The sequence below is a fragment of the Rhineura floridana genome, chromosome 2 (genome assembly GCF_030035675.1).
Source record: "Rhineura floridana isolate rRhiFlo1 chromosome 2, rRhiFlo1.hap2, whole genome shotgun sequence".
In the NCBI taxonomy this organism is placed as follows: domain Eukaryota; kingdom Metazoa; phylum Chordata; class Lepidosauria; order Squamata; family Rhineuridae; genus Rhineura; species Rhineura floridana.
In genome coordinates, this window is record NC_084481.1 from 113567278 (window position 1) to 113591634 (window position 24357).

The 24357-nt window shown below is 41.7% G+C and overlaps 1 protein-coding gene across 2 annotated transcripts in view; it reads right to left on the bottom strand.

Annotated features, from left to right (window-relative positions):
* Positions 1-18636: 18636 nt before the first annotated feature.
* Positions 18637-24357, bottom strand: part of CARS1 (cysteinyl-tRNA synthetase 1) — a 57611-nt gene continuing 51890 nt past the window's right edge. For both annotated transcript variants that reach the window (XM_061610178.1, XM_061610177.1), the window contains 3 exons: positions 21479-21538; positions 19714-19797; positions 18637-18821 (listed from right to left, as the gene is read on the bottom strand). In XM_061610178.1, the coding sequence (XP_061466162.1) occupies positions 18687-18821; positions 19714-19797; positions 21479-21538 (279 nt within the window). In that variant the 3' untranslated portion in view covers positions 18637-18686. The remainder of the gene's footprint in view (positions 18822-19713; positions 19798-21478; positions 21539-24357) is intronic.

Genomic DNA, 24357 nt, shown 5'->3' on the forward strand with positions numbered 1-24357 from the left:
CACACACACACACACACACACACACACACACACACACACACACCTATGTATCCTCCTTCCAGGTAAGCAAGAGGCATCATCAAAATTCAAGAATGCATTCCAGTCACATAAAAGCACTCAAGGAGGGGGTGGCCTGGGGAGAATCCTAAGGGCTAAATGGAGAGGCTCAAAGGCAGGGCTGGCCTTAGGGGTGGGTGAGCGGGGCGGTCATCCAGGACACCAAGCTGAGAAGAGCACAAAGATGAGCTCAGTGGTTGTGTTTTTTAATGTACTGTCTGCAGTGAGCTAGCTGGACAAAAAGCAAGTGTCTGTACCCTTTTCTCAAGGTTCTACAGGTTGGTAACACTGCAAAGCTGCAGGGCTGCCAGGAGGAGGCAATTTGCCCCAGGCCCCACAAAGCAAGGAACCCCTGCCTCAGTTCCTGTGTGTACCATTGTCCCTGCCACATTGCTCACCAGAGTTCCTGGTATTTTGTTTAAAGTTTTCATTAAAAAAGGAAATGGTGTGTTAGTGTGTAAGATGATACTGAATCTCAACATGTAATTGTGATATAATAGGACTTCTCCCCGGCCATGAGATGAAGCAAATATTTTACATAGTTGTGTATGAAACAGAATAGATGCTAATTTGAGGCTTAAGCTAGCTGTAAAATGTATCCTTGGGAGGCTGGAGGGGAGGGGCCTACTTATTAGCTAGGCCTGCACCCCAACTGTAAGGGAGTCTAAATCAATCACAGTACGATAAAACCTTTCTTAATTTCTGGGGAGCAACAGACATAAGATTGGTTAGGTAGGCTTATGATTGGCCAATGCCAAGTAGCCCCAGTTACAGATTTTGTTGTAAGGAGAGAAGAAAAAATGAAGCACATTCTGTTTGATTCTAGAGCAAGGAGGAGTTGTAGGCAAAAATTCTCACATGTAATCCATGTGTGCAATAATTCTTGCATGTGGCTCCCAGCTTTGCAGACACATGAATAGGTTCTTGTAGGGGGCAGGAGCAGCAGGGCCTTCAACACCACACCTGCACCAGGCCCCGTAAAGCCTCTTGGTGGCCCTGCAAAGCTTACTATGAGGGTGGTGGTGAGGCAAAGGCACTCCTTGCTCAGAGCACCATTTATCCTAGGGCCAGCCCTGCACAGAGTGCTGCATTTGGTCTCTGGGACTGAGGTTCCTTGACTCTGATATAGCTCAGTTTGGTCTAAATTAGACAGTTTTGGATTGTTGGCACCCTGTTCTGTCAACTACTCTAAATCACAGATCATGTCCTTAACAATACCCTGGCAGGTTCAATTAAACCTGTCCCAACTTACAGGAAGTACATTTCAGTAGAGTTGTCATATTCCAAGTTCCACAAATGTAGGCAGGCTAATTTACATATTATGTAAATTATTTTCTAATTATGCAAATAAAGCTTATTAATGGTTGCATTGTCCAGTTGTGTTGTTTTTGTGCCTAGTAATTATTATGAAAAACTGGAGGATGTGAGAAATCTTTTTTAAAAAATGTAATATTCAGCCTTAAATGCCTAGACTCTAATTTCCAACACCATGGAATATTTATTTATTAAGAGGATTTATATCCTTCCACTGTTAAAAACAGAGCTCATGGCAGCTTACAAATATAATAAAAGCAATAAAAATACACAACCAATATAAACATATAATAACACAAAATAGAAACAAACGTAAAACAAGTCAATGCAGCAGTATAAAAATCCAGCATAGAACAAAAAGCCAGCAAAGCATCAATTAAAAGCAATATTGTGACTGAGAGGTCTTCTGTACCAACAATTAGGAAATGTGAAATTAACACACCGCTACAACTTGTAACAGATACAAATAAAGATTTTAATATCAGTTCAGTCAATCATCTAAAGAGAGTAGTGTCTGAGCATGTGAGAAGTGTTTTTAGTACATTTATTTTCACATACCAGATCAGGGTGAGGGGAAACGTAGCCTTCTTTGATAAAGGCTGGAACTTGATGGAGACTTGAGTGCTGGCATCTCTTTTTTTAAAAAATAAAATAAAATAATGCAGTGAATTCTAGAGACCTGACAAGCTGTGCTAGCATTAGACAAGGCAGCTGTTCCATTCCTATTGGTCTTAAGGAGGAAAAAACCATTCCTATTGGTCTTATTGTGGTACAGATCATGAAATGGTAATATCGAAAATCAGAGTAAAGCTAAAGAAGAACATCAAAGCAATCATATTTATTTATTTATTACATTTATACCCCGCCTTTCTTTTCATAATAGAAACCCAAGGTGGCTTAAATATGGTTCCCAGGCAGTCTCCTATCCAGGCACTAACAAGACCTGACCCTGCGTAGCTTCAGCAGTGAGCTGGACTTATGTGCCTTTAGACCATAGCCTGGGAGAATGCCAAAATACAATTTAAATAACATCCCAGAAGAATATAAAGATAAAAGAAGGAACAGATTTGAGGCTTTAAACTTAGTTGATAGAGAACCAGAAGAACTATGGAGTGAAGTCAGAAACATTATCAGGATAGAATGCAAAAAGACAATACCTCTAGTTAAAAAGTGAGAAAGACCTCAATGGATGACTGAAAAAACTCTTAAAATGATTAAAGAAAGAAGGAAAGCAAAAGCAAAAGATAGAAGCACAGTTCGAACCCTAAATGCCACAATAGTGACTAGTATGTAGGGATAAAGAGAACTATTACAATAGTTATTGTAAAGACTTCCGGGAAGGGTGACTTCGCTTGTGCCTGCTTTTGGGACGGGCTCCCGCCTCAAAAGAAGCTTATTCAGATATAAATCAGTCAGAACATTTTTTTTTTTTTGACTGATGAAATTTCTCCCGGGCAGGGAGAAACGTAGAGATCAACCTCAAAAGCCTGTTTTTGTTGGGAGGACTGGATTTCATTAATTTATGAGATAAGGTCCAGCCAACAATGCCGGACGGACTTTCGAACAAGCTCTATCTGTTTAAGCGATACGTTTATCTTTTCTTTAAAGAGAGAACGGACTAACAGGCAAGCACCCTTCTTTCTATTATTTTTTTTACTTGGTTTAAATTGTTGCAGCCAAAGGAGATTTGTCAGATTGATCGGCTTTGGACAACTTCTGGGTGAGCTATAACTCTTCTCTGTTATCCACGAAATTAACAACTTATCTCTGTTTCTGTCGCAAAAAGCTGTCCTGGAAGTGCATTCTAAAGATATAAACAGAAGAGGGATTTCTATTCCTGATTTCTATTCCGAGAAATATTATATTGTCTGGGACTATTCTCTTTTTGGTCTATTTTATTTTGACGAATCTGCTTCTTCACGACGCCACTAGCTGTTTTGATGCTGGGAACTAAATTTGTTTTGCATTCTTGAACATAGAGAGATAAGGCAGGCTGCTCTGTTTATACTGTGATGTCATCAAGCCTGGAATATTAACCCAATTGTTGCTGAAATAAGAAGTGGTTCTTCTTTATTCTTGTTTTGCTTTGTTTTCGTGGTTTTAAAAATGGCAATCAAGAAAGTGGCTGAGAATCTGGAAGTAACTATGTTTCAGAAAATAATAGATGAGATTGAGATAACGAAACAAACCCTGCGACAGGGTAGTAAGGAACTGAAAATTGAACTGAGCAAAATGACGCAGGAGCTTAAAGAAATAGGGGATCCTGTGAGAGAGGAGAATGAGATCAGAGATGAGAAAAGAAAAAATAAAGGGAAGATACAAGCCCTGGAGATTGGAACAAATGTGGAATTGGAAAAAAATCTGGAGTTTATGGATTTTAGAAATAAAATCTACTGTTTGGAATTTAACGTTATCTCTGAAGAAATTAATGAAGATATTAGAGATAAAGTTATCAATGGCTTGGATAATCTTTTGGACTGGAATGACAAGACTGAGACATTGTTGGTGAGCTCTTTACCTGCCCAGATGGTGGATGTTTATCCTGTTCTAGATGGGGTTACACTCCCCTTGAAGGAACAGGTTCGTAGTCTGGGGGTCCTTTTTGACCCTTCCTTGTCGCTTGAGGCTCAAGTGGCCTCGGTGGCTCGGAATGCGTTTTACCATCTTCGTTTAGTAGCCCAACTATGCCCCTATCTGGACAGTGACGATCTCGCCTCAGTTGTTCACGCTCTGGTAACCTCTAGATTGGACTACTGTAATGCGCTCTACGTAGGGCTGCCCTTGAAGACAGTTCGGAAACTTCAGCTAGTGCAAAACGCGGCAGCCAGGTTGTTGACAGGGACCCGCTGGTCCGCGCATATAACACCTGTCCTGGCCCGTTTGCACTGGCTGCCTATTTGTTTCCGAGCCAGATTCAAAGTGCTGGTTTTGACCTATAAAGCCTTACACGGTGTGGGACTGCAGTACCTTATGGAACGCCTCTCCTGCTATGAACCTACCCGCTCACTTTGTTCAGTATCCAAGGCCCTCCTCTGGGTACCAACTCACCAGGATTCCCGGAGGATTGTTATTAGATCTAGGGCCTTTTCTGTGGTGGCCCCCGAACTATGGAACAGCCTACCTGAGGAGACACGCCTGGCGCCTACAGTACTTTCTTTTAGGCGCCAGGTTAAGACCTGGCTATACTCCCAGGCATTTTAATGTTATTATAATGTTCAAATTTAATGTCAATATGTTTTATTTAATGTTTTTGTTTAATTTGCTGTTGTTCGTCACTGATTTTATTGTATATTGTATTTTAATCCTGTTTTGTTCACCGCCCAGAGAGCTACTCGCTATGGGCGGTTTAAAAATGAAACAAAATAAAATAAATAAATAAATAATAAAATAAAAGATGGAAGGAATACACTGAAGAACTCTATAAAAGAGATGCAAGGATGACAGATTCATTCACGGAGGAACCGTATGATGAAGAACCAGAAATTTTAGAATGTGAAATGAAAGCTGCTCTTAAAATTGCTCTTAAAATACTTGCTGCTCTTAAGATACTTGGAAGAAACAAATCAAGGAACAGGAATAGATGGCATACCAATAGAGTTGTTACAAGCTACTGAGACTGAATCTGTCCAAATTTTGACAGAATTTGTCAAGAAATATGGAAAACTAAACAATGGCCCACAGACTGGAAGCATTCCAATATACATCCCAATTCCAAAGAAAGGGGATGCAGTAATTATCAAACTATTGCCTTAATATCCCATGCAAGTAAAGTAATGCTCAAGATTCTACAACAAAGGCTCTTACCATATATGGAAAGAGAAATGCTAGACATCCAAATGAGATTTAGAAAGGGAAGAGGTACCAGAGATCATATTGCAAACATACGTTGGATAATGAAACAGACCAAGGAATTTCAGAAGGAAATCACTAGGGAGAAATATAAATAATTTAACATATGCAGACGATACCATACTACTAGCAGAAACCAGTAATGATTTGAAACAAATGCTAATGAAAGTTAAAGAGGAAAGCACAAAAGCAGGACTACAGCTGAACATCAAGAAGACTAAAGTAATGACAACTGAAGATTTATGTAACTTTAAAGTTGACAATGAAGACATTGAACTTGTCAAGGATTATCAATACCTCGGCACAGTCATTAACCAAAATGGAGACAATAGTCAAGAAATCAGAAGAAGGCTAGGACTGGGGAGGGCAGCTGTGAGAGAACTACAAAAGGTCCTCAAATGCAAAGATGTATCACTGAACACTAAAGTCAGGATCATTCAGGCCATGGTATTCCCAATCTCTATGTATGGATGTGAAAGTTGGACAGTGAAAAAAGTGGATAAGAGAAAAATAAACTCATTTGAAATGTGGTGTTGGAGGAGAGCTTTGGGCACACCATAGACTGCGAAAAAGGCAAATAATTGGGTGTTAGAACAAATTAAACCAGAACTGTCACTAGAAGCTAAAATGATGAAACTGAGGTTATCATACTTTGGACACATCATGAGAAGACATGATTCACTAGAAAAGACAATAATGCTGGGAAAAACAGAAGGGAGTAGAAAAAGAGGAAGGCCAAACAAGATATAGATTGATTCCATAAAGGAAGCCACAGACCTGAACTTACAAGATCTGAACAGGGTGGTTCATGACAGATGCTGCTGGAGGTCACAGATTCATAGGGTCGCCATAAGTCGTAATCGACTTGAAGGCACATAACAACAACATTGGTCTTAAGAGGGGGGAAATATTACACCCCCCTGCATTGAATATAGTCTCTCTGTGTGTATGTATAAATGTACGTGTGTGTATATATGTACACATATGAACACAAACACACACCCATCCCTGGGATGGAAATGAAGTAGGGTGATCTTTGGTGAAGAGATGCCTGTCAGTCATTTTGAAGAAAGATATGTATCAAAAAATACTTTGTAGCCTTTTCTGAATTGCTGAGCAGAGGCTCTGCCGGGCAACAAGGTGAGTGAGGCTACATTCCAATGAACTTTACTTGGGAGTAAGCACCATTCAACAGGGTGGGGACAAGGCCAAAAAATGGAAATACTAATACCTCAGCCTTTTCTACAGAGAGGTTTGCTTTTATATCTTGCATTTGTTCAAGGGAGGGAGTGTTTGGTGGATTTATACCCCTTTATTCCATCTCCATGATGGCAGGCAGCAGACACTCCACTGCAATCAGCACTTAAGACACGTACCCTGAGACACTACTTCTCCTTGCTGACTCAACCAGAAAGTCTGTGGATAAGGGGTGGAGCTGCATGTGTTGATCAAGTGAGCATGTGCAGTTTTCTAAACGACTAGATTCTGCATATGTAGCAGGCAGGCAGGCAGACTAAAATTCTTGATTTTCCCAGGACAGCTGTGGTGTCCCTCATTGGCTAAGAACAATGGAAAACGGGAATCGGCTGTTTTTTCACAAAATGGGCAGAAAACTGCCTCCACATTTTGCCTTGAATCTCTGGATCCACAAGGGCTAGAGACTTGCTTTTTTAACAAACTAAAACCTGGGAATCCAGGCCACCTAATGGGCTAAGCAGGCACTGGGTAGCATGGCTAGAATCCAAGTAAAACCTGGTTAATAGGGCAATAGGGCAACCCTAACGTTAAATACTTGGGAGTCTTTGTCACCAAGGATCTGACGCAGTTTAAGACGTCAAAATTATGAACCCTTGATCAAGCAACTGAAGAGGGACATTGTCACATGGCAAAGCCTGGAACTTTCCTCAGTAGATGCCTGCTGGGGCGAATCTCTGAGCCCAGTGCTGATTTGATCTTCCTGAAAGTAAGGGCTCATCCAGACGACTGTAAAATGTGTGACATGATTGCTTTGTGTTTTCATTATTTTTTGGTCGTCCATATGACGCTGCGCGCTATTGCGCATTTTCGCACGGTTAAATCCGCTTCTGCAATACCGCAAATCATGCGATTTGCTTTTTTAAACCAGGAACCATCCGCTGTACCTTCAGGTGCTTGGATGCAATACCGCGGACTTTACAGCTGTGGGCGTTTGATGGGCGGTTCTTTGGCGGTTCCCCATATCCCTTCCCTCATTCTCAGCCAATCACGTATTTCCACTGTTGCACATGTGCGCGAATGTCCGGGGAAAGCCCAGGAAACAGGAACCTACCAGAGCAATGGTGTGATGTTGGGCCCCCCCCCTGCAACTTCTACTGTGCAGATGCAAAAAAGCGCATTTGCACAGAAGCAGCAACAGCGGTTAATTTTTAGCCAGCCTGCAAACTGGGCAGCCGCTCAGGGTGAGATCTGCAATTGTGATTGTTTGTAAACTTTTTCAAGGGAGAAAATATTTATCTTTGCCTAACCTCCACCTCCCACCCCTCACCCCCCGCATCAAATGCTCTTCTTGAAGTATTGTTCTTTGCTTCCAGGCATCCAGAGTCCAGGAAGAGGGGGGGAGAAGAGAAATAGAGGCTTTCCTCTTGGATTACTGACACTCAAGCATCCTTAGTCAATTTCGCTTTCCTGCCTGCAAGGCTACTCTCTTTGAGTCTTGTCAATTTCAACCACAGCCTGCAGTCCTTGAGGGACTCCACTTTCTACAGCCCTCCATTGGGAGAACTGTCCATTTATTCCTACTCTCTGCTTTCTGCTTCTTAACCAATTCCTTATCCACAAGAGCACCTCTCCTCTTATTCCATGACCGCTAAGCTTCCTCAGAAGTCTTTGGTGAGGTACCTTGTCAAACGCTTTTTGAAAGTCTAAGTACACTATGTCCACTGGATCACCTCTATCTGTATGCTTGTTGACACTCTCAAAGAATTCTAATAGGTTACTGAGACAGGACTTTCCCTTGCAGAAGCCATGCTGGCTCTGCTTCAGCAAGGCTTGTTCTTCTATGTGCTTAGTTAATCTAGCTTTAATAATACTTTTTACCAGTTTTCCAGGGACAGAAGTTAAGCTAACTGGTCTGTAATTTCTGGGATTCCCCCCTGGATCCCTTTTTGAAGATTGGCATTACATTTGCCACTTTCCAGTCCTCAGGCAAGGAGGAGGACCTGAGGGACAAGTTACATATTTTAGTTAGCAGATCAGCAATTTCACATTTGAGTTCTTTGAGAACTCTCGGGTGGATGCCATCCGGGCCCGGTGATTTGTCAGTTTTTATTTTGTCTATTAAGCCTAGAACTTCCTCTCTCGTCACCACTATTTGTCTTAGTTCTTCAGTATCCCTTCCTGCAAATGTTAGTTCAGGTTCAAGGATCTGCGCTATATCTTCCACTGTGAAGACAGATGCAAAAAATTCATATAGCTTCTCTGCAGTCTCCTTAGCATTCTTTAGTACACCTTTGACTCCTTTATCATCCAAGGGTCCAATCGCCTCCCTAGATGGTCTCCTGCTTTGAATGTATTTATAGAATTTTTTGTTGTTGGTTTGTATGTTCTTAGCAATGTGCTCCTCAAATTCTTTTTTGGCATCCCTGATTGTCTTCTTGCATTTCTTTTGCCAGCGTTTGTGTTCCTTTTTATTTTCTTCATTTGGACAAGACTTCCATTTTCTGAAGGAAGACTTTTTGCCTCTAAGAGCTTCCTTGACTTTGCTCGTTAACCATGCTGGCATCTTCTTGGCCCTGGTGGTACCTTTTCTGAACTGCGGTATGCATTCCAGTTGAGCTTCTAATATAGTGTTTTTAAACAACTTCCAAGCATTTTCGAGTGTTGTGACCCTCTGGACTTTGTTTTTCAGCTTTCCTTTTACCAATCCCCTCATTTTTGTGAAGTTTCCTCCTTTGAAGTCAAATGTGACCGTGTTGGATTTTCTTGGCAATTGGCCATTTACATGTATGTTAAATTTAATACCACTATGGTCACTGCTCCTAATCGATTCGACAACACTTACATCTCGCACCAGGTCCCGGTCCCCACTGAGGATTAAGTCCAGGGTTGCCGTCCCTCTGGTCAGTTCCATGACCAACTGGTCTAGGGCATAGTAATTTAGAATATGTAGAAATTTTGCTTCTTTGTCATGACTGGAACACATATGCAGCCAGTCTATGTCCAGGTAGTTGAAGTCACCCATTACTACCACATTTCCTTGTTTGGATGCTTCCTCAATTTCATATCTCATCTCCAGGTATCTTTAAATAAGTAAAGCAATAAAACATCATCTAAGGAGCGCACAAATGCACGCATGGTGAGACCATTACGTCCATATTCTAAAATTACCTAACTTCACCACTGTCCAGCAACCTGATTTTTGTAGTAACCAACCAGAAGCTTCCAGAAAGCCCACAGGTAGCATGTGAGAGTAGCAGGCCTCAGCAAATGTTATATGGTGGAGGTTCTGACCTGTGGAGGTTCCATCTGCCCACCATTACTATTACCTGTTGATGGATCTCCAAGAGTTCATCCACTTCTGCCTTTCAAGGCATCTGCGCTAATGACTATCACTACATCTTGTGGCAGTGAGGGAATGCTAGAAATTAATTATGTGTAGTATGAAGAAGCACTTCCTTCTGTACTAAATCTAAAATCTATGTATCTCATAGTGGTATGAGAGATTATCAGGGATTTAATGGGCTAGTGAGGACACACGGTTGTAGAGAAGGAGGTAGTGGTAAAATTGGAGATATTTTTAAACTATAAGGAGCAAAGCATATAGTTTTCTAGACATGCTTTGCATGCTGCTATTTTTAGGGCTGCTCCCCATTGCCTTTACAGATGCGCTTTCAAAATGATACCGTTTGGCAGCATTTGGAAGCAAAGTATTGGTTCAGAACGGGTCAGCTGAATTTCCTAGGAAAGAACTGTGAGCTCCTGCTTTTAAAAATGGGGCTTTTACAATGTAGATGTTTACTTTTAAGGCCCTATAAAAGAGTGTCTCTCAGGGTATCTGCCAACCGAGCTGCTGCGATCTGCAGAGAGGAGCCTTCTCCTGGTCATACCTTGGGGGAAGGGTGGGGACAGGGTTGTGGCACCCTATCTGTGGGACTCCCTGCCTTTGAAGGTGCATCAGGTGTCATTAGTCAGTTTTATGTTTACTTAAGATGAACATTCATTGGGGCCTTTGGGACTTCCCAACATTTGATAGAGCAGTCTGTATTACTGGTCTGAATATAGGCCTCACTTTTCCTGCAAATTTGGCCTGTATAAAACCTGAGTGTGGCCCATAATCATACTCTTTATGGCAGAGAAGCTGTGATTTAAAATAAAACCTCAGGAACTTTGATACAGTTTGGTAGTTTTTGTAAAAGAGCCATCTGCACTTCTCAACAGGTAGTGCTAGTTGCCCAGTGAGTTATTCATTGCGAGAGGAATCTAGAGGTTGCACATGTCTTTTAGATTGTAAAAGCATGGGATAGTGCCAGAGATTTACAGAAAATATTTTTCTTTTCAAATAAATCAGATTTTAGGGGTGCAGCCTACATTCAGGAATAACTTATATTTGGACCAATATGGTATTTCTATTGCTGTAGGATGATTACAGAAGCATTGTCTTGCCACTGTTTTCAGATTGTGGATTTTAAAAAAAACTCTTAATATACCTGATATTGTTTATTGTTGATGTTGCATGCTATTGTTTTATGCTATGAGCTGCTCTGATTTTTAGTGAAGAGTGGTATATAAATGTATTGATGCTGATGATACCGCTAGTGCTTTTATGCATCGTTGCCAATCCAAATTGGTGTTTTGTAGCACTGCCAGAATAATTGCCTAATGATACGTACTGCTACCCCAGTTCTGTGCAGCCTTCCACAGAAGTGACGCCCATCAAAATGAAGCTGGAGTAAGTGTGCAGCCTTTGCCAAAATATAGTGCCATTCCCAAGGTGTAATTTCTCTTTAAGTACCCTGTTGCTGAATAGACAGTTTTTTTGGGAGCCAGCTCCAAGTGAACAAATAGCACAGCAAACAAACAAGACATATATCAGGGTAAATCTTTTCCATAATCAGTGGTATGAAATCTAGTTCCAAAAGCTCGGCAGGGTGTGCATAGACAGAACATTCTCAGCCAAACCTCTTTCACAGGATCGTTGTGAGGCTAAATGGCTGCTCTGAATTCCTTGAAGAAAGGGTGGGATATACTAATTATCCTTTGGCAGCTGTAACTTCTATGAATGCAAGCTGGCACTTTTACCGTAAGCACACAACAGAAAAGAACTGTTAGCACACGCAGGAAGGCAACTGACACTGGCACTTTTGAATGGGAACGGTATAGCTCCCCATGCACAGTGAGTGATGAGGATGGTGGAGAACTTCAGGGCCTGGCTGGGAAGGCAAGCAATGTCAAGTGAGCCGGTCTGTCCATGGGAGCCAAATTGCTCCCATTCAAAAGCACCATCCCGCATGTATTCCAATGCAACTGAGTGTCCTAGACCAGTGTCATGGCTGGAGCATGGAGGACATCTCTCCCAAGGTCCTGGGCCCTTGACCAGCGCCTGTTGTGGGCGCCGGCTGCCTTCAGCCATGCCAACAGGCCCCACAGATGGATCCTAGACTCGATGTACATGGCACCAGCACAGCAGCAAATGGGTGTGTGTGAAGAAACCTCTGCCCCTGCCCTCAGATTGGACTCTCTTAAGCCTGCAGAGTTTTCATAATCAGGGCTGGCATTTTAGGCACAACAAATTTATCCAACCGAAATCAATATATCTCTTGCTATGGCCTTGCTCTTTATTATCCAAAGCAATTGCTATCAGATCAGCATATTGAGTTAATTCAGTAATTTTCTAGTTTTAAAGAGGAAGCTGTAATTAACAATCCTACCCCTCTGCTGTGAACATTGTGGTCAAGGAATTAGATTAATGATAGACATGACAAAAGATTAATTGATACAGGAATTAATCTGATTTAGAAATGGAAACAAGCTTAATTAGCCTGGATTTGTAAAAATCCAATTACCTACTGCTACAGTAAGTACTTTTTCTTAACTCTGTATTTGTACCATCAATTTCTCTGTCATCGATTTCATTAACTTCTCTTATAGCATAAGTTAGATGTAGTGTTAAGTAGCTATATTTACATCAGGATAGCTGCCTTCAGTTGACAGTGAAAAGGGTGAAGAATGTGGCCAGATAGTTGTTTTAAGCCAAAGTATTTAGAAAATTGCAGCCCACAGAACTCTTGGATTCACAGAAGTTGCTAAACATACATTTTTAATTCCCTTTCTCAAATCCCATTTCAGGTTTATGATTTAAATATTAGTATCTTCACAGATGTCTTAACTTGCTGTTTCCAAAAGCCTTCTAGAAATTTTGAGAATGAACTCCTAGGCTTCCAGGTTTGTGGCTGCCATTAGAAGTGTTTTTATATATTAAGCATTCAGGAAGCCAGGAATACTCTCGCATCCAACTCACTCAGAGTCATGCATATTTATGTGCAAGTAGTTAAGCATTCAGATGTGCATCAGAGGAGGAGAAAGGAAAATAAGGGGGGGGAGTTAAAACATAGAAATATATGTTCAGTGATACATTCAGAGCTTGGAAAAGTTACTTTTTTGAACTACAACTCCCATCAGCCCAATCCAGTGGCCATGCTGTTTGTGGCTGATGGGAGTTGTAGTTCAAAAAAGGAACTTTTCCAAGCTCTGGATACATTCTTATAAATATTAATCATACAGTTCAATAGCCACGGTATGGGAAAATCATAACAACCATATTACTCACATACCGATTACAAGGTGTACCTTTGAAGTTATCTTGTAGTTAAAATGCTTCAGTTAATCTTAATAGCCCCTGACGAAGGCCAACTCGACATGGCCGAAACGTGTTGGGCTCGTTTCCGTTCAATAAACGGATTTAGAATACTTTTTACAAGCTTTATTTCTCAGCATCTTGGGGTTCCCCCCCTTTCTGCTGCTAGTAGATGCTATCCACCCTTGCTTTGCATCAGAGGAGGGCAACAAGGATGATCAGGGGACTGAAAGCAAAACCCTATGAGGAGAGTGAAAGACCTGGGCATGTTTAGCCTTGAGAAGACGTAGGGGAGATACGACAGCACTCTGCAAGTACTTGAAAGGCTGTCACATAGAGGAGGGTCAGGACCTCTTCTCGATCATCCCAGAGTGTAGTACACGGAATAATGGGCTCAAGTTTCAGGAAGCCAGATTTCAACTGGACATCAGGAAAAACTCCCTAACTGTTAGAGCGGTACGACAATGTAACCAATTACCTAGGGAGGCAGTGGGCTGTCAAACACTGGAGCTGTTCAAGAAGCAACTGGACAGCCACCTCTTGAATTCCTGCACTGTGCAAGGGCTAGAACTCGATGGCCTTATAGGTCCCTTCCAACTCTATTATCCTATTATTCCAGTGGATCTCTAATGGTAAATAATGCAGTATACCTCCACTAGCATAAATGGGATGTTCATTAGGATGCACATCTGGGATGCTGCCTATCCACACTGCATTGTTTTAATTAGGTGTGCATTCCAATGCATATGTGCATTTTCTAGGGCAGGGACCTATGGCCCTCCAGAAGTTGCTGGGCATCAACCCCCATCAGCCCCATGCTGTGTGGCCAATGGTCAGGGATAATGGGACTTGTAGTCCAGAAACAGCTGGAGGACCACAGGTTCCCTCTCCCTCTAGGGAAATTAGTCACACATACTATACTTTGGACACATAATGAGAATACATGATTCACCAGAAAAGACAATAATGCTAGGAAAAACAGAAGGGAATAGAAAAAGAGGAAGGCCAAACAAGAAATGGATTCCATAAAGGAAGCCACAGACCTGAACTTACAAGATCTGAACAAGGTGGTTTATAACAGATGCTATTGGAGGTCGCTGATTCATAGGGTTGCTGTAAGTCATAATCGACTTAAAGGCACATAACAACAAACAGCTAGATTAGAGAGTGCTGATGGCCTACTAAGATCATACCAATTCTGGAGCTCCCTTCTGACTAGCTATCCCATATCACAGGGGTGGGGAACTTGGAGTCTATAATCTGGGGGGCCACAACCACCATCAGTCCAAGCCAGCACGGCCAATTGTCAGGATGATGGGGTTAGGAGTCCAGCAACTTCAGGGGGGCCACAGATTCCCCACCCCTGCCATATCAGTAATGGGATACCAAAATTCCAATAGTGAATACCAGGCAGCAGTCAATAGAACTTCATCAACAGAGTAGCACCAATAAAAACTGTCCATCTTAGCAAAGCAATATTAGTGAAATACTATGGGTCTACTCCACCAGGGGTATAGCTCCCACACAGTGATAAACTCCATGGCACTTCATCCTGTACATGGGTGAGTCTCTACACCTGGATACTTGATACACAAGTCATTTCAGGGAATGGAAGTCTATATCTCCCATATCAGTCTTATCTCTTTGCTTGGTCAAGAAGCAAGCTCTGGACAATTTCCTTGAACACACACAAAAGAGGGGAGGGATAGCAAACATGTCCAAACCCCATTCCTCAAAACAGTCTGGCACACAGTTACTGTGTGCATGCGATGGAGAAGAAGATAAGATTCTGTTAAGCTCCATATTGAGATCCCTCTGTGCTCAGATAAGACATCTGTACTGTGTTCAAAATAATGAGATTAATTGTTTTAAAAACCTAAATTGCAAAATCATCCCCTAATTATCTATATTGTTCATTCCCTAGTTTTGCAAGCTATAGGCCAGGATGTAACATTTATGTTTATTTACAGACTAGTGAAATGGCCACTGGAAGTGCATATGTCTTTCAAGCATCTAGTGTTAGTTGTTGCTCACCCGGATTGTCCACATTCATTCTTGCCCCTTGCTGAGCTTGGAAAAGTTACTTTTTTGAACTACAACTCCCATCAGCCCAATCCAGTGGCCATGCTGGCTGGGGCTGATGGGAGTTGCAGTTCAAAAAAGTAACTTTTCCAAGCTCTGTTTGCCAAGCATGGCTGTTGACCCTTTCATCATGAAGAGGCATGTTGGCTGCTACATATGCAAATAGCTCTGTGATGTGGGTAGGAATGGATGTCGGGCTGTTGATGTCACAAAGCTACATGGCTATCTAAAGTCTGAGAAAACTTCTATTCACCTATGGAGATGAAGATTGTGCACTTTGGGGGCTGTCTCCCACACAAATAGGAATCCCAGAAGTGATTAGGCAAGGGGCTCAAGGCAGTCCAATATTAAATTAAAAAATTAATGCAAAAGCAATCCGAACTATAATAAAAAGACACAGTTCATGATTATTACAGAATGGTAGAATAACTAGAAGCTCATTGTTCAAGGGTCAACCTGTTAACCTCAATTCTGGTTTTTTCCCTCCCCACATATTTGCTCTGAATTTTGCTCTTCCCTCTACAGCAAAGTTCTGCTTCTGAGCAGAGACATTATGGGGTGACGCAGGGGCCCATGTTCTGGGTCATCTGAGCCAGGCTCTGGATTGCATGCTTCTCTCCCCACCACCTTTTAACTTTGCTTACAGAGCAGCTTTCTTTCTGAAAGTTGGCCTAAATTTGAATCTGTATATAAATCATAACAGCCATAAATGTTATGCAAGTTTGTGTCATGGGTCAGTGCCCCAACTCTTTTAAGGATATAGCAGTGCCCCTGGTTCCAACGCAAGTAAGCAAGATGGTGCCATCAGTTGCTGGATCCCAGAGGATGGGCTGCGCCTCTCTTTTTTATCAGATTGGCCTTGACTACAATACCTGTCTTATCTCACCATGGGGGGGGGGGGGGAGTGTTTTTTTTAGTAATCACCCCTTAGGAACAATGCCCATTCTTTAAAGCTCCTTGAAGTAACAATAAAACCCAAAGAAAAAGGCCATGGAGTTTATAAACTGTAGTCCCTGTAGAGGAAAGAAGAATTGAGGCAGGTACGTTCCTAGGCTTTTGATTCAGAAAATAATTATAAGTAGAAGCACTGGGTTGCCCAACATTTATGTAAAAACTGCTTCTGTTGAGCAAAACTAAGCACATCTGCCCAACTGATCTACTGTCCATATAACAGAGTTCTCCCCATAGCTGTAGCAGATGAATGCACACATTGTAAGTTTAGTTTGCATGGTTTTTCATAAGACATACAAATCCAGCTAAAGATAAGGGGTTGAATCCAGAGCTGTGTGGAACAAAACTCCAAGTGTTTGCTCTCACTAGGAGAAGGGATGGACAGGACCGGTCTCCAATTCCCCCTTCCCCTTTAGCCCCCTATTTTCTCCAAGAAATCTGCTCTAGAAGGCGGGGAGACCCTCTAGAACAGTATGAAAGAGTGCGAAGAACTGCAAAGGGAACTGGGGAAATAGCCTTCCCCTTCCACCCATGGGAGCATCCATTTAGCAGAGCCTCCACTAGATCAGAGTCCCATCCACAAATAGAAGGACCCATTCCATTCACAATAGGGAAAGCTCTGATCCAACCCAGTGAGTTTAATTTTAATTTTATACGTAATAGGCTGGCCTTTGTGTTTTATTTTAATTAGAGATCAAGCCTATAAATTCAAATGTGCCTAACTCTTATTGTTTCTGTTTTGGCAGTTCCAGATAGTCTGGTCTTCATCCATAGAAAGCACACCCCTGTGAAATATCAAACTCCTTTACAGTATATCACAAAGAGAAAAACTGATGTTAAGAAGTACTGTATTGCTATAAAAGACTACAAGATTTAAGAACTGGCATAGCACTACTTGCTACATTTTGAAAAACTCTTTCAATTACACTTTTGCAACACCACTGGCAATAGCTAATATTTCACAAAATTCACAAGAAAGCTTAACACTGTGCATTTTCATCTGCTGATCCATGGAGCAATGCTAGGCCATAGGCTGCAGTAGTAGTGTGATAACCTATGACACAATTTGTAGTTTATATGAAGATTGCCATCAGTGTAGCGTATTTGAGAGTGTCATATTGCCAGCAGATAATCTTGGTCAGGGGTAGGGAACCAAGGGCCCATATAAGCCCACCAGTCTCCCCTCCTTGCTGCCTGGTCATGTAGGCCAAGCCAAGCCCACCTGCCGTACACCAGACATCATATATGACATCAGGTGTGCACCAGGTAAAGTCACAACTGGGCCAAAAAGGTGCTTTGCAAGGTGCTTTGAAAACCTAGCTATCAGCTGATTGTTGGGGCTGCATTCTGGAGCACCTACAATGAGATGGGATTGGCTGCAGTAGATTCTAGGTGAATTTTTTGGAAGTGGGGGGAGAGGACATGTGATTGGTACATATTGGTTTTGACTTATGAGTGATTTATCACCACTTTCTTTGTGCTGCTTCTGCAGAGCCAGTAGCAAATCACAGTGATGAACACAAATGCTTCATGTAAGAGAGGGACACACGACCAGGACAGACACAGGTTCCAAGGAGATGATGTCAACAGTCTGTCTTGGTGCTAGTGAAGATATCATTCCCTGCTCATTTAATTATTATTACAATGGTTCCAGAACAAACATGCATCTAACTTCAAATGAAGTCAGAAGCTTCCTAATGGATAAAGAGGACAAAAAAGAAATCAGTGACAAGGAGGAACATAAAACCTTTCTAGAAACAAATGAATACTTTATGCAGATACCAGCCTAAGGTCTCTGGAAAAACGGAGTTGTAAGAATTGAAGTGTCTGTTCCATGAAATTTTACAGAATTAGGATATCAACGGGATCTGAGCAGGCTTAACTTTCTGTGCGCTGCACATATAGTAGCCATTAATTTTGTTCTGACCATAGGTCATTAGAAAAAAACCTGTAATTAAAAACTTCCCTAGTTATAGATAAAAAATAGATGTATGCATATGATAGTCCCTATGCATTTAATCAGAGTACAATGTCTGGAGTAACATCTATGAACCTTACTGAAGAAAAGTTCCCTTCTTTAAGACTTATCTCTGCATAGTGTCATGTTTTGTTACTCTATTACACCTGCAAAAGAAAGCTATGTGATATTACAAAATTACTCCAGGTTTGGAAATAGCTATGGCAGCAATCCTAAGTATACTTACTAAAGTGTAAATCCCACTGAACTCAGTGGGACTTATTTCTGTGTAAACATGCTTAGGATTAAGTTGCACATTAAACAACAAAATGACAGTTACTAATTGTTTATTCTGACGTATCACATAAAAATATTACATGAACCTTAACTAAAAACTTTTATTGACATTTTAAACAAGATGATATACTTAACCTTGCAATCCTGTGCATGTCTACTCAGAAGTAAATTTCACTGTGTTCAATGGGACTTAATCCCAGGTAAGTGTGTATAGGATTGTAGTCTTAGCCCGTTTAATTTTTGTTCAGCACACTGTGGAAAGTGAAAGTCCAGTAAAAACTCATTTCCCCCACAAAGGTTATCCAGCTGTTGCTTTTATTTAAGAAACAGATTGTCCAAATTTTGTTCTCAGTTTGCAACTCCATTCTGAACCATTTGAAGATATTCTTTGTACAGTTTTTCTTGTGCTTCAAAAAGTTTCTTTAGCTTCTTCATCTGACCTTTGCTGAGTTCTTTGCCTTCCGTGTCGTGGGTTGGAAGCCCCTGGATAAGATAAATAATATTTTATCTTATGACCACGTTATCGCAATGGGTTTTTTTTCTGCTGTGGTGATGCAACTGTATTATTTTTTTACTAGTAATTAGACATTATAAACAGGAAAAGTAGAAAACGGAGTTCTTTGCTTATTTTTTCAAGACCAATAAACTGCATCTGTAACTGAAAGATTCTGAAAAGAAAAAGAAAAAAGCAATAATACACCAAAGCTAGGAAATAACCTATAAGAGTTTAAGGCTGGACCTCCCCACTTTATTTCCAAGCAGTGGTCCTTCTAAATGTCAACACACCCTCCTCCTCTAGGTGCAGAAGATAAGAGTTGTTAGACTCACCTACCTTATCAGTATTTTTCTTTGCATGCATAGGAAACTGTAAAAAGGAATCCTCATTGCAGAGGCGTGAACAATGTGCTAAAGTACAAATATTATGAAATGGACCTAGAACTTGTGACTGTAATATACTCAAAGGCTTCAATGCTATGCAGTTATTTGGGAGTACGTCCCACTGAATTCAGTGGAGTTTACTTCTGCATGAACACACTGACTGCACAGCTGGTATAGTGCGGTGGCTGAGAGACTGAGCTCTAGCCCAGGAAGTTCTAATCTGCCTCTGCCATTAACTCCCTCTCAACCTGTGTCTCTTCCCCCACCCCCAATCTACAATATGGGGGGTAATAATACTGTCTTACATTACAGCGTTGCTGTAAGGATTACAATTAAATAATGCAAGTAAAGCACCTGGAATGCTTCAAAGTCTTTACAAGTGTTAAATAAAATAATGTTTCTCTTATCTATAATTGTCATAGGATTGTATTAGTAGCTTCTCCCCTTGACCCCCTAAATACAATATTCAAGGAAGAAAAATCCCAGTAATTCTTACGTTTTCATCAAATTTGGAATATTTGTCACATTCTGATTTAAACATTTCTCCTGGTGGGATTTTCATTTTTGCCAATTTTGCTGCCTGAAATATATATATAAAAAAGTGTTACAACTGTGAAAAAAATGATCATCATAGCCAATAAACAAGATTTCCGTAACATTTTCTAACTGCTTGACTAGAATATGTAATATTTAACCTGATTAGTTAAGGACCACACCAAAATGCTTCTTGAAAATAAACTTAAACTGACACTTGGAAATTTCAGGCAAACTCAAAAGACCACCAAAAAGCTGGCAGAAAAGGTCAGAAGTCTTTAGATTTAAAATTGGTTTGGGTCCAGAAGACAGAATTATCTTCAAAATCTGCTGTTACTTTGTTTTTATTGAAATTTCACATTTTCTCATACCATACATCTCATTACATGAAAACATCTTGTAAAACAGATGCTATGTGAAGTTTTAAGAGGCACCTGCCATTCTGGATGTTTGCCTTTGAAAAAGATGCCAAGTCTAAGGCTTCAAAATATGGCAAGGGTGAAGAGATTTGAAAGATTGGGCTACTGAATAAAAAATAAGTTTGGGCTTCAAGGCTGTGACTGAAGCAGATCCAGTTTTGCCATTTCATTCAACTGAAAAGCCATTTCCTTGCATGGGCAGCAAAACCCCAACGTTCTCTTCTGAAAAAATCCAACATAAAAAGTTAGGAATAAATGACTACAAGCAGAGAGTTAGGTGGGCAAAGGTCTCTCCATATCTTATCCTCTGCTAATGTTATACTGTTGGTTCTGGATAGTAATGTAGTGGCAAATTCAGAAGTGCAGGGACCTCTTCATGATAGTCACACTACACCCCCTCACAGTCACACCCTCTTTTCCACATCTCTCTTGCTTTCCCTGTCATCTCACAAGTCCACTACAACAGATGCCCCTAGGAGCCAATCAGCCTGAAAGGGGAGGCTGTGTTTAAGCTACTGAGAAATGTCTTCTCAGTGGTTGACTCACTTCCTTTCACTCTGATTGGATCCAATGAGCACTAAAGGACAAAGACTCTTCTCAATCACTTTTGATGCTGACTGGCTCATACGCAGGGACCTGGCCGGGACTCCGCTCCTAAAAAAGTAACAGGTCTACAACCCCCGTGACCCTGGAAAACTACACCCCTGGTTCTGGTACGAGGGCCTCATTGGCAGCCTCTATTAATTTTGGTAGAGAGCCAGTGTGGTGTAGTGGTTAAGGTGTTAGACTACGACCTGGGAGATCAGGGTTCGAATCACCACACAGCCATGAAGCTCACTGGGTGACCTTGGGCCAGTCACTGCCTCTCAGCCTCAGAGGAAGGCAATGGTAAACCACCTCTCAATACCGCTTACCATGGAAAACCTTATTCATAGGGCCGCCATAAGTCGGAATCGACTTGAAGGCAGTCCATTTCCATTTTCCATTAACCTTGGCTGCTGAAGCAGTAGAGGTCAGCTGAAAGTCCTAGAGTGTCATTCTTGGTGTAGGTCTAGGAACCTGGCCCAAGGGTTTGGGAGCTGGTGTTGAGGCAAAAAGTGGTCCAGAGGCATGTGCATATGTAGTGAGGGGCTGAGTGGGCCAAGAGCACTCTCTGCCTATTTGGCCCTAGCTTGCAGCTCACATAACAAACAACCAAGTAACATTGTGAGCTGAAGATAAACCTTGAACAATGTCCTTTGATGCCTGCATCAGTGTTATTTACATCAGCCATTAAAAAGTGTATTTTAAATCTATTTGGTTATTTACCTCCTGTTCTTGTTTCTTTCTAGCTGCTTCTTCTTTCTTCTTCTTTTTCTCTTCTTCAATCTATGGACAATCAATTTGAAGAGCAACATAATTTTAAACATACAGAATTAAATCCTTATGCATTATACTAGCAAGTCATCCACAGGTATGTTTTATACATCAGGATCCTAATCAAGCAGTTAGCTCGATACAGTTGTTGTTGTTATTACTACTATTTTAACTTATTACCTGCCCTTCATCCTAAGGTCCCAGGATGGGTTGCAACAATTTAAACTACATCCTTAAAAACAATTTAAAAACAACTTGCAATCACAAAAATCACAAAAACAGGGTGAGCCCTAAAAATATACTTCTCAGGTGTTAAAGGCCAGGGTAAAGTTTGTCTTAAGCATTCACCGAAAACCGTATGGTGAAGTTGCCAGATGCACCTCTGTGGGGAGGAAGTCCACAAGCTAGGAGCTGCCACAGAGAATGCCTTCACCTGGGCCACACACACACCACAGATTCTGAGAACCGCAAAACTACCAAGAGGGTCCCCCCTGCTGATTTTAACAGCCGAGAGGGTCTGTAGGGAAGGAGGCGGTCTTTCAGATATTTGGGGCCCAAGTTGTTTAGGACTTTAAACACTAATGTGAGTACCTTGAACTGAGCCTGGAAACAAACTAGCAACCAATACAGCTGTTTTAGAGCGGGGGTTATATGAGAGCTAAATAGAACCCCAGCCAGTAATTTGGCTGCTGAATTTTGGACCAGATGAAGTTTCTGAGTCATCTTCAAGAGCAGCCACATAGAGTGAATTGCAATAATCCAATCTGGAAGTTACCAGAGCATGGAGTACTGTAGCCAAGTCATCTCTGTCTGAAAGGGCCGTAGCTGGTGAACAAGCATGAGCTGAAAAAAAGGCACTCCAAGCCACCAAGACCACCTGAGTCTCCATGGACAGTACTGAATCAAGAAGCACCTCAAAGTTGCAGACCTCCTCCTCCCAGAGGAGTGTAACCCCATCCAGAACATGCCACCTCCCCGACATGAGAATTCAGGACACTTAACACCTCTGTCTTTCTAGGTATCAGCCTCTATTTGTTGACCCACATCCAGCCCATCACCACCTCCAAACACCCAGTCTAACACCTCAACAGCCTGTCCCAATTCAGATGGAACAGAGAGAGAGAGCTGGGTGTCATCTGTCTATCGATGACACTTCACTCCATATCTCCTGATGACAGTCCCCAGTGGCTTTATGTTAAATAGCATGGGGGATAAGACAGAATCCTGAGGGACACCAGAGTATAGCTCCCACAGCATCGAAGAGTAGCCTCCCATAACTTATCCAGAATAATTGGTGTCTGGAATTTGAGAGAATTTTAATCACCAGCCCCCCATGTTCCTTATGCATATGCTTATGCAGGCAGTTAAGAAAATGTCTCTTTGCAGTAGGTGACCCTTTTTTAAATTGTATTTTTAATGGTTTTTATTAGTTGCAAACTGCTTTGAGTTTTTTTAAATGAAATAGCAGTATACAAATATGTGTATAAATAAATAAATATGCATGTGCCAATATTTGCCATAAAAATTCCATATGTGTCCAAGTGCCTGGAATCCGTGAGTGGGTGGATGGGAAGGAACAGGCTGAAGCTCAATCCTGATAAGACCGAGGTGCTACTTGTGGGTGACAGGGGAAAGTTGGGTGTTGTTGACCTGAATCTTAATGGGGTAAGACTACCCCTGAAGGATCAGGTCCGCAGCCTCGGGGTTGTTCTTGATTCCAAGCTGTCCATGGAGGCTCAGATTTCGGCAGTGAGCCGGGCAGCTTGGTATCAACTACACCTCATACGGAGGTTGCAACCCTACCTCCCTATTCATCAGCTCCCACTGGTGGTACATGCCCTGGTCACCTCTCGATTAGACTACTGCAATGCGCTCTACGTGGGGTTACCCTTGAAAACGGTCCGGAAACTACAACTAGTGCAGAATGCGGCGGCGCGTTTGCTTACAAACAGCCGCCGCCGTGATCACATCACGCCGGTGTTATTGCATCTACATTGGCTTCCAGTTGTTTTCCGGGCCCAATTCAAGGTGTTGGTGTTAACCTTTAAATCCTTATACGGTCTCGGCCCAGCTTACCTGAAGGAGCACCTCCAGTACCACCAATTAAGCCGCCCGACTAGATCAGCCACACAGGGCCTTCTCTCCGTCCCACCAACGAAAACAGCTAGGTTGGTGGGGACTAGAGAGAGGGCATTCTCAGTGGCGGCCCCCACTCTCTGGAACTCCCTCCCATTCGATCTTCGCCATGCCCCTTCCCTGGATACATTTCGCCGAGCCTTAAAAACATGGCTCTTTCAGGCCTTTGGGATCCCCGGGGTGGGCTAATTTCTCTATATTGTTTTAAAATTGTCTATTGATGGCCCTAAACTGTTCTGTACTGCTGCTTTTTAAAATGGTTATTGTTGACTGCACTGTATTTTATTATGTATTTACATTGTACTGTTGAATTTTAATGTGTACGTCGCCTAGAGTGGCTTCGGCCAGATAGGCGACACAAAAATTAAATTTATTATTTATTATTATTATTATAATATTGTAGCAACGTCAAGATTTATGTCAGAAAATACTGTTCGGTTAAGAACGTACAGTACTTCTGGGGGTGGGGAGGGCAATATGTTATATTTACAGGAGAGAACAACTGCTTAGGGCTATATCAGAAATCTATAAATGAGAAGTAATTTTTATCTTACTTGCCTGTAAATGCTTCATTTCATTTTTCCCTGAATGTGGCACTTCTCAAGTACAGTGAGTGAACATACCGAGAGCATGCTAGAGTTTTCTTATTAAAAGATTTGCATAGCCTTTAAAAAGGAAAGAAAGGGGATGGGTAC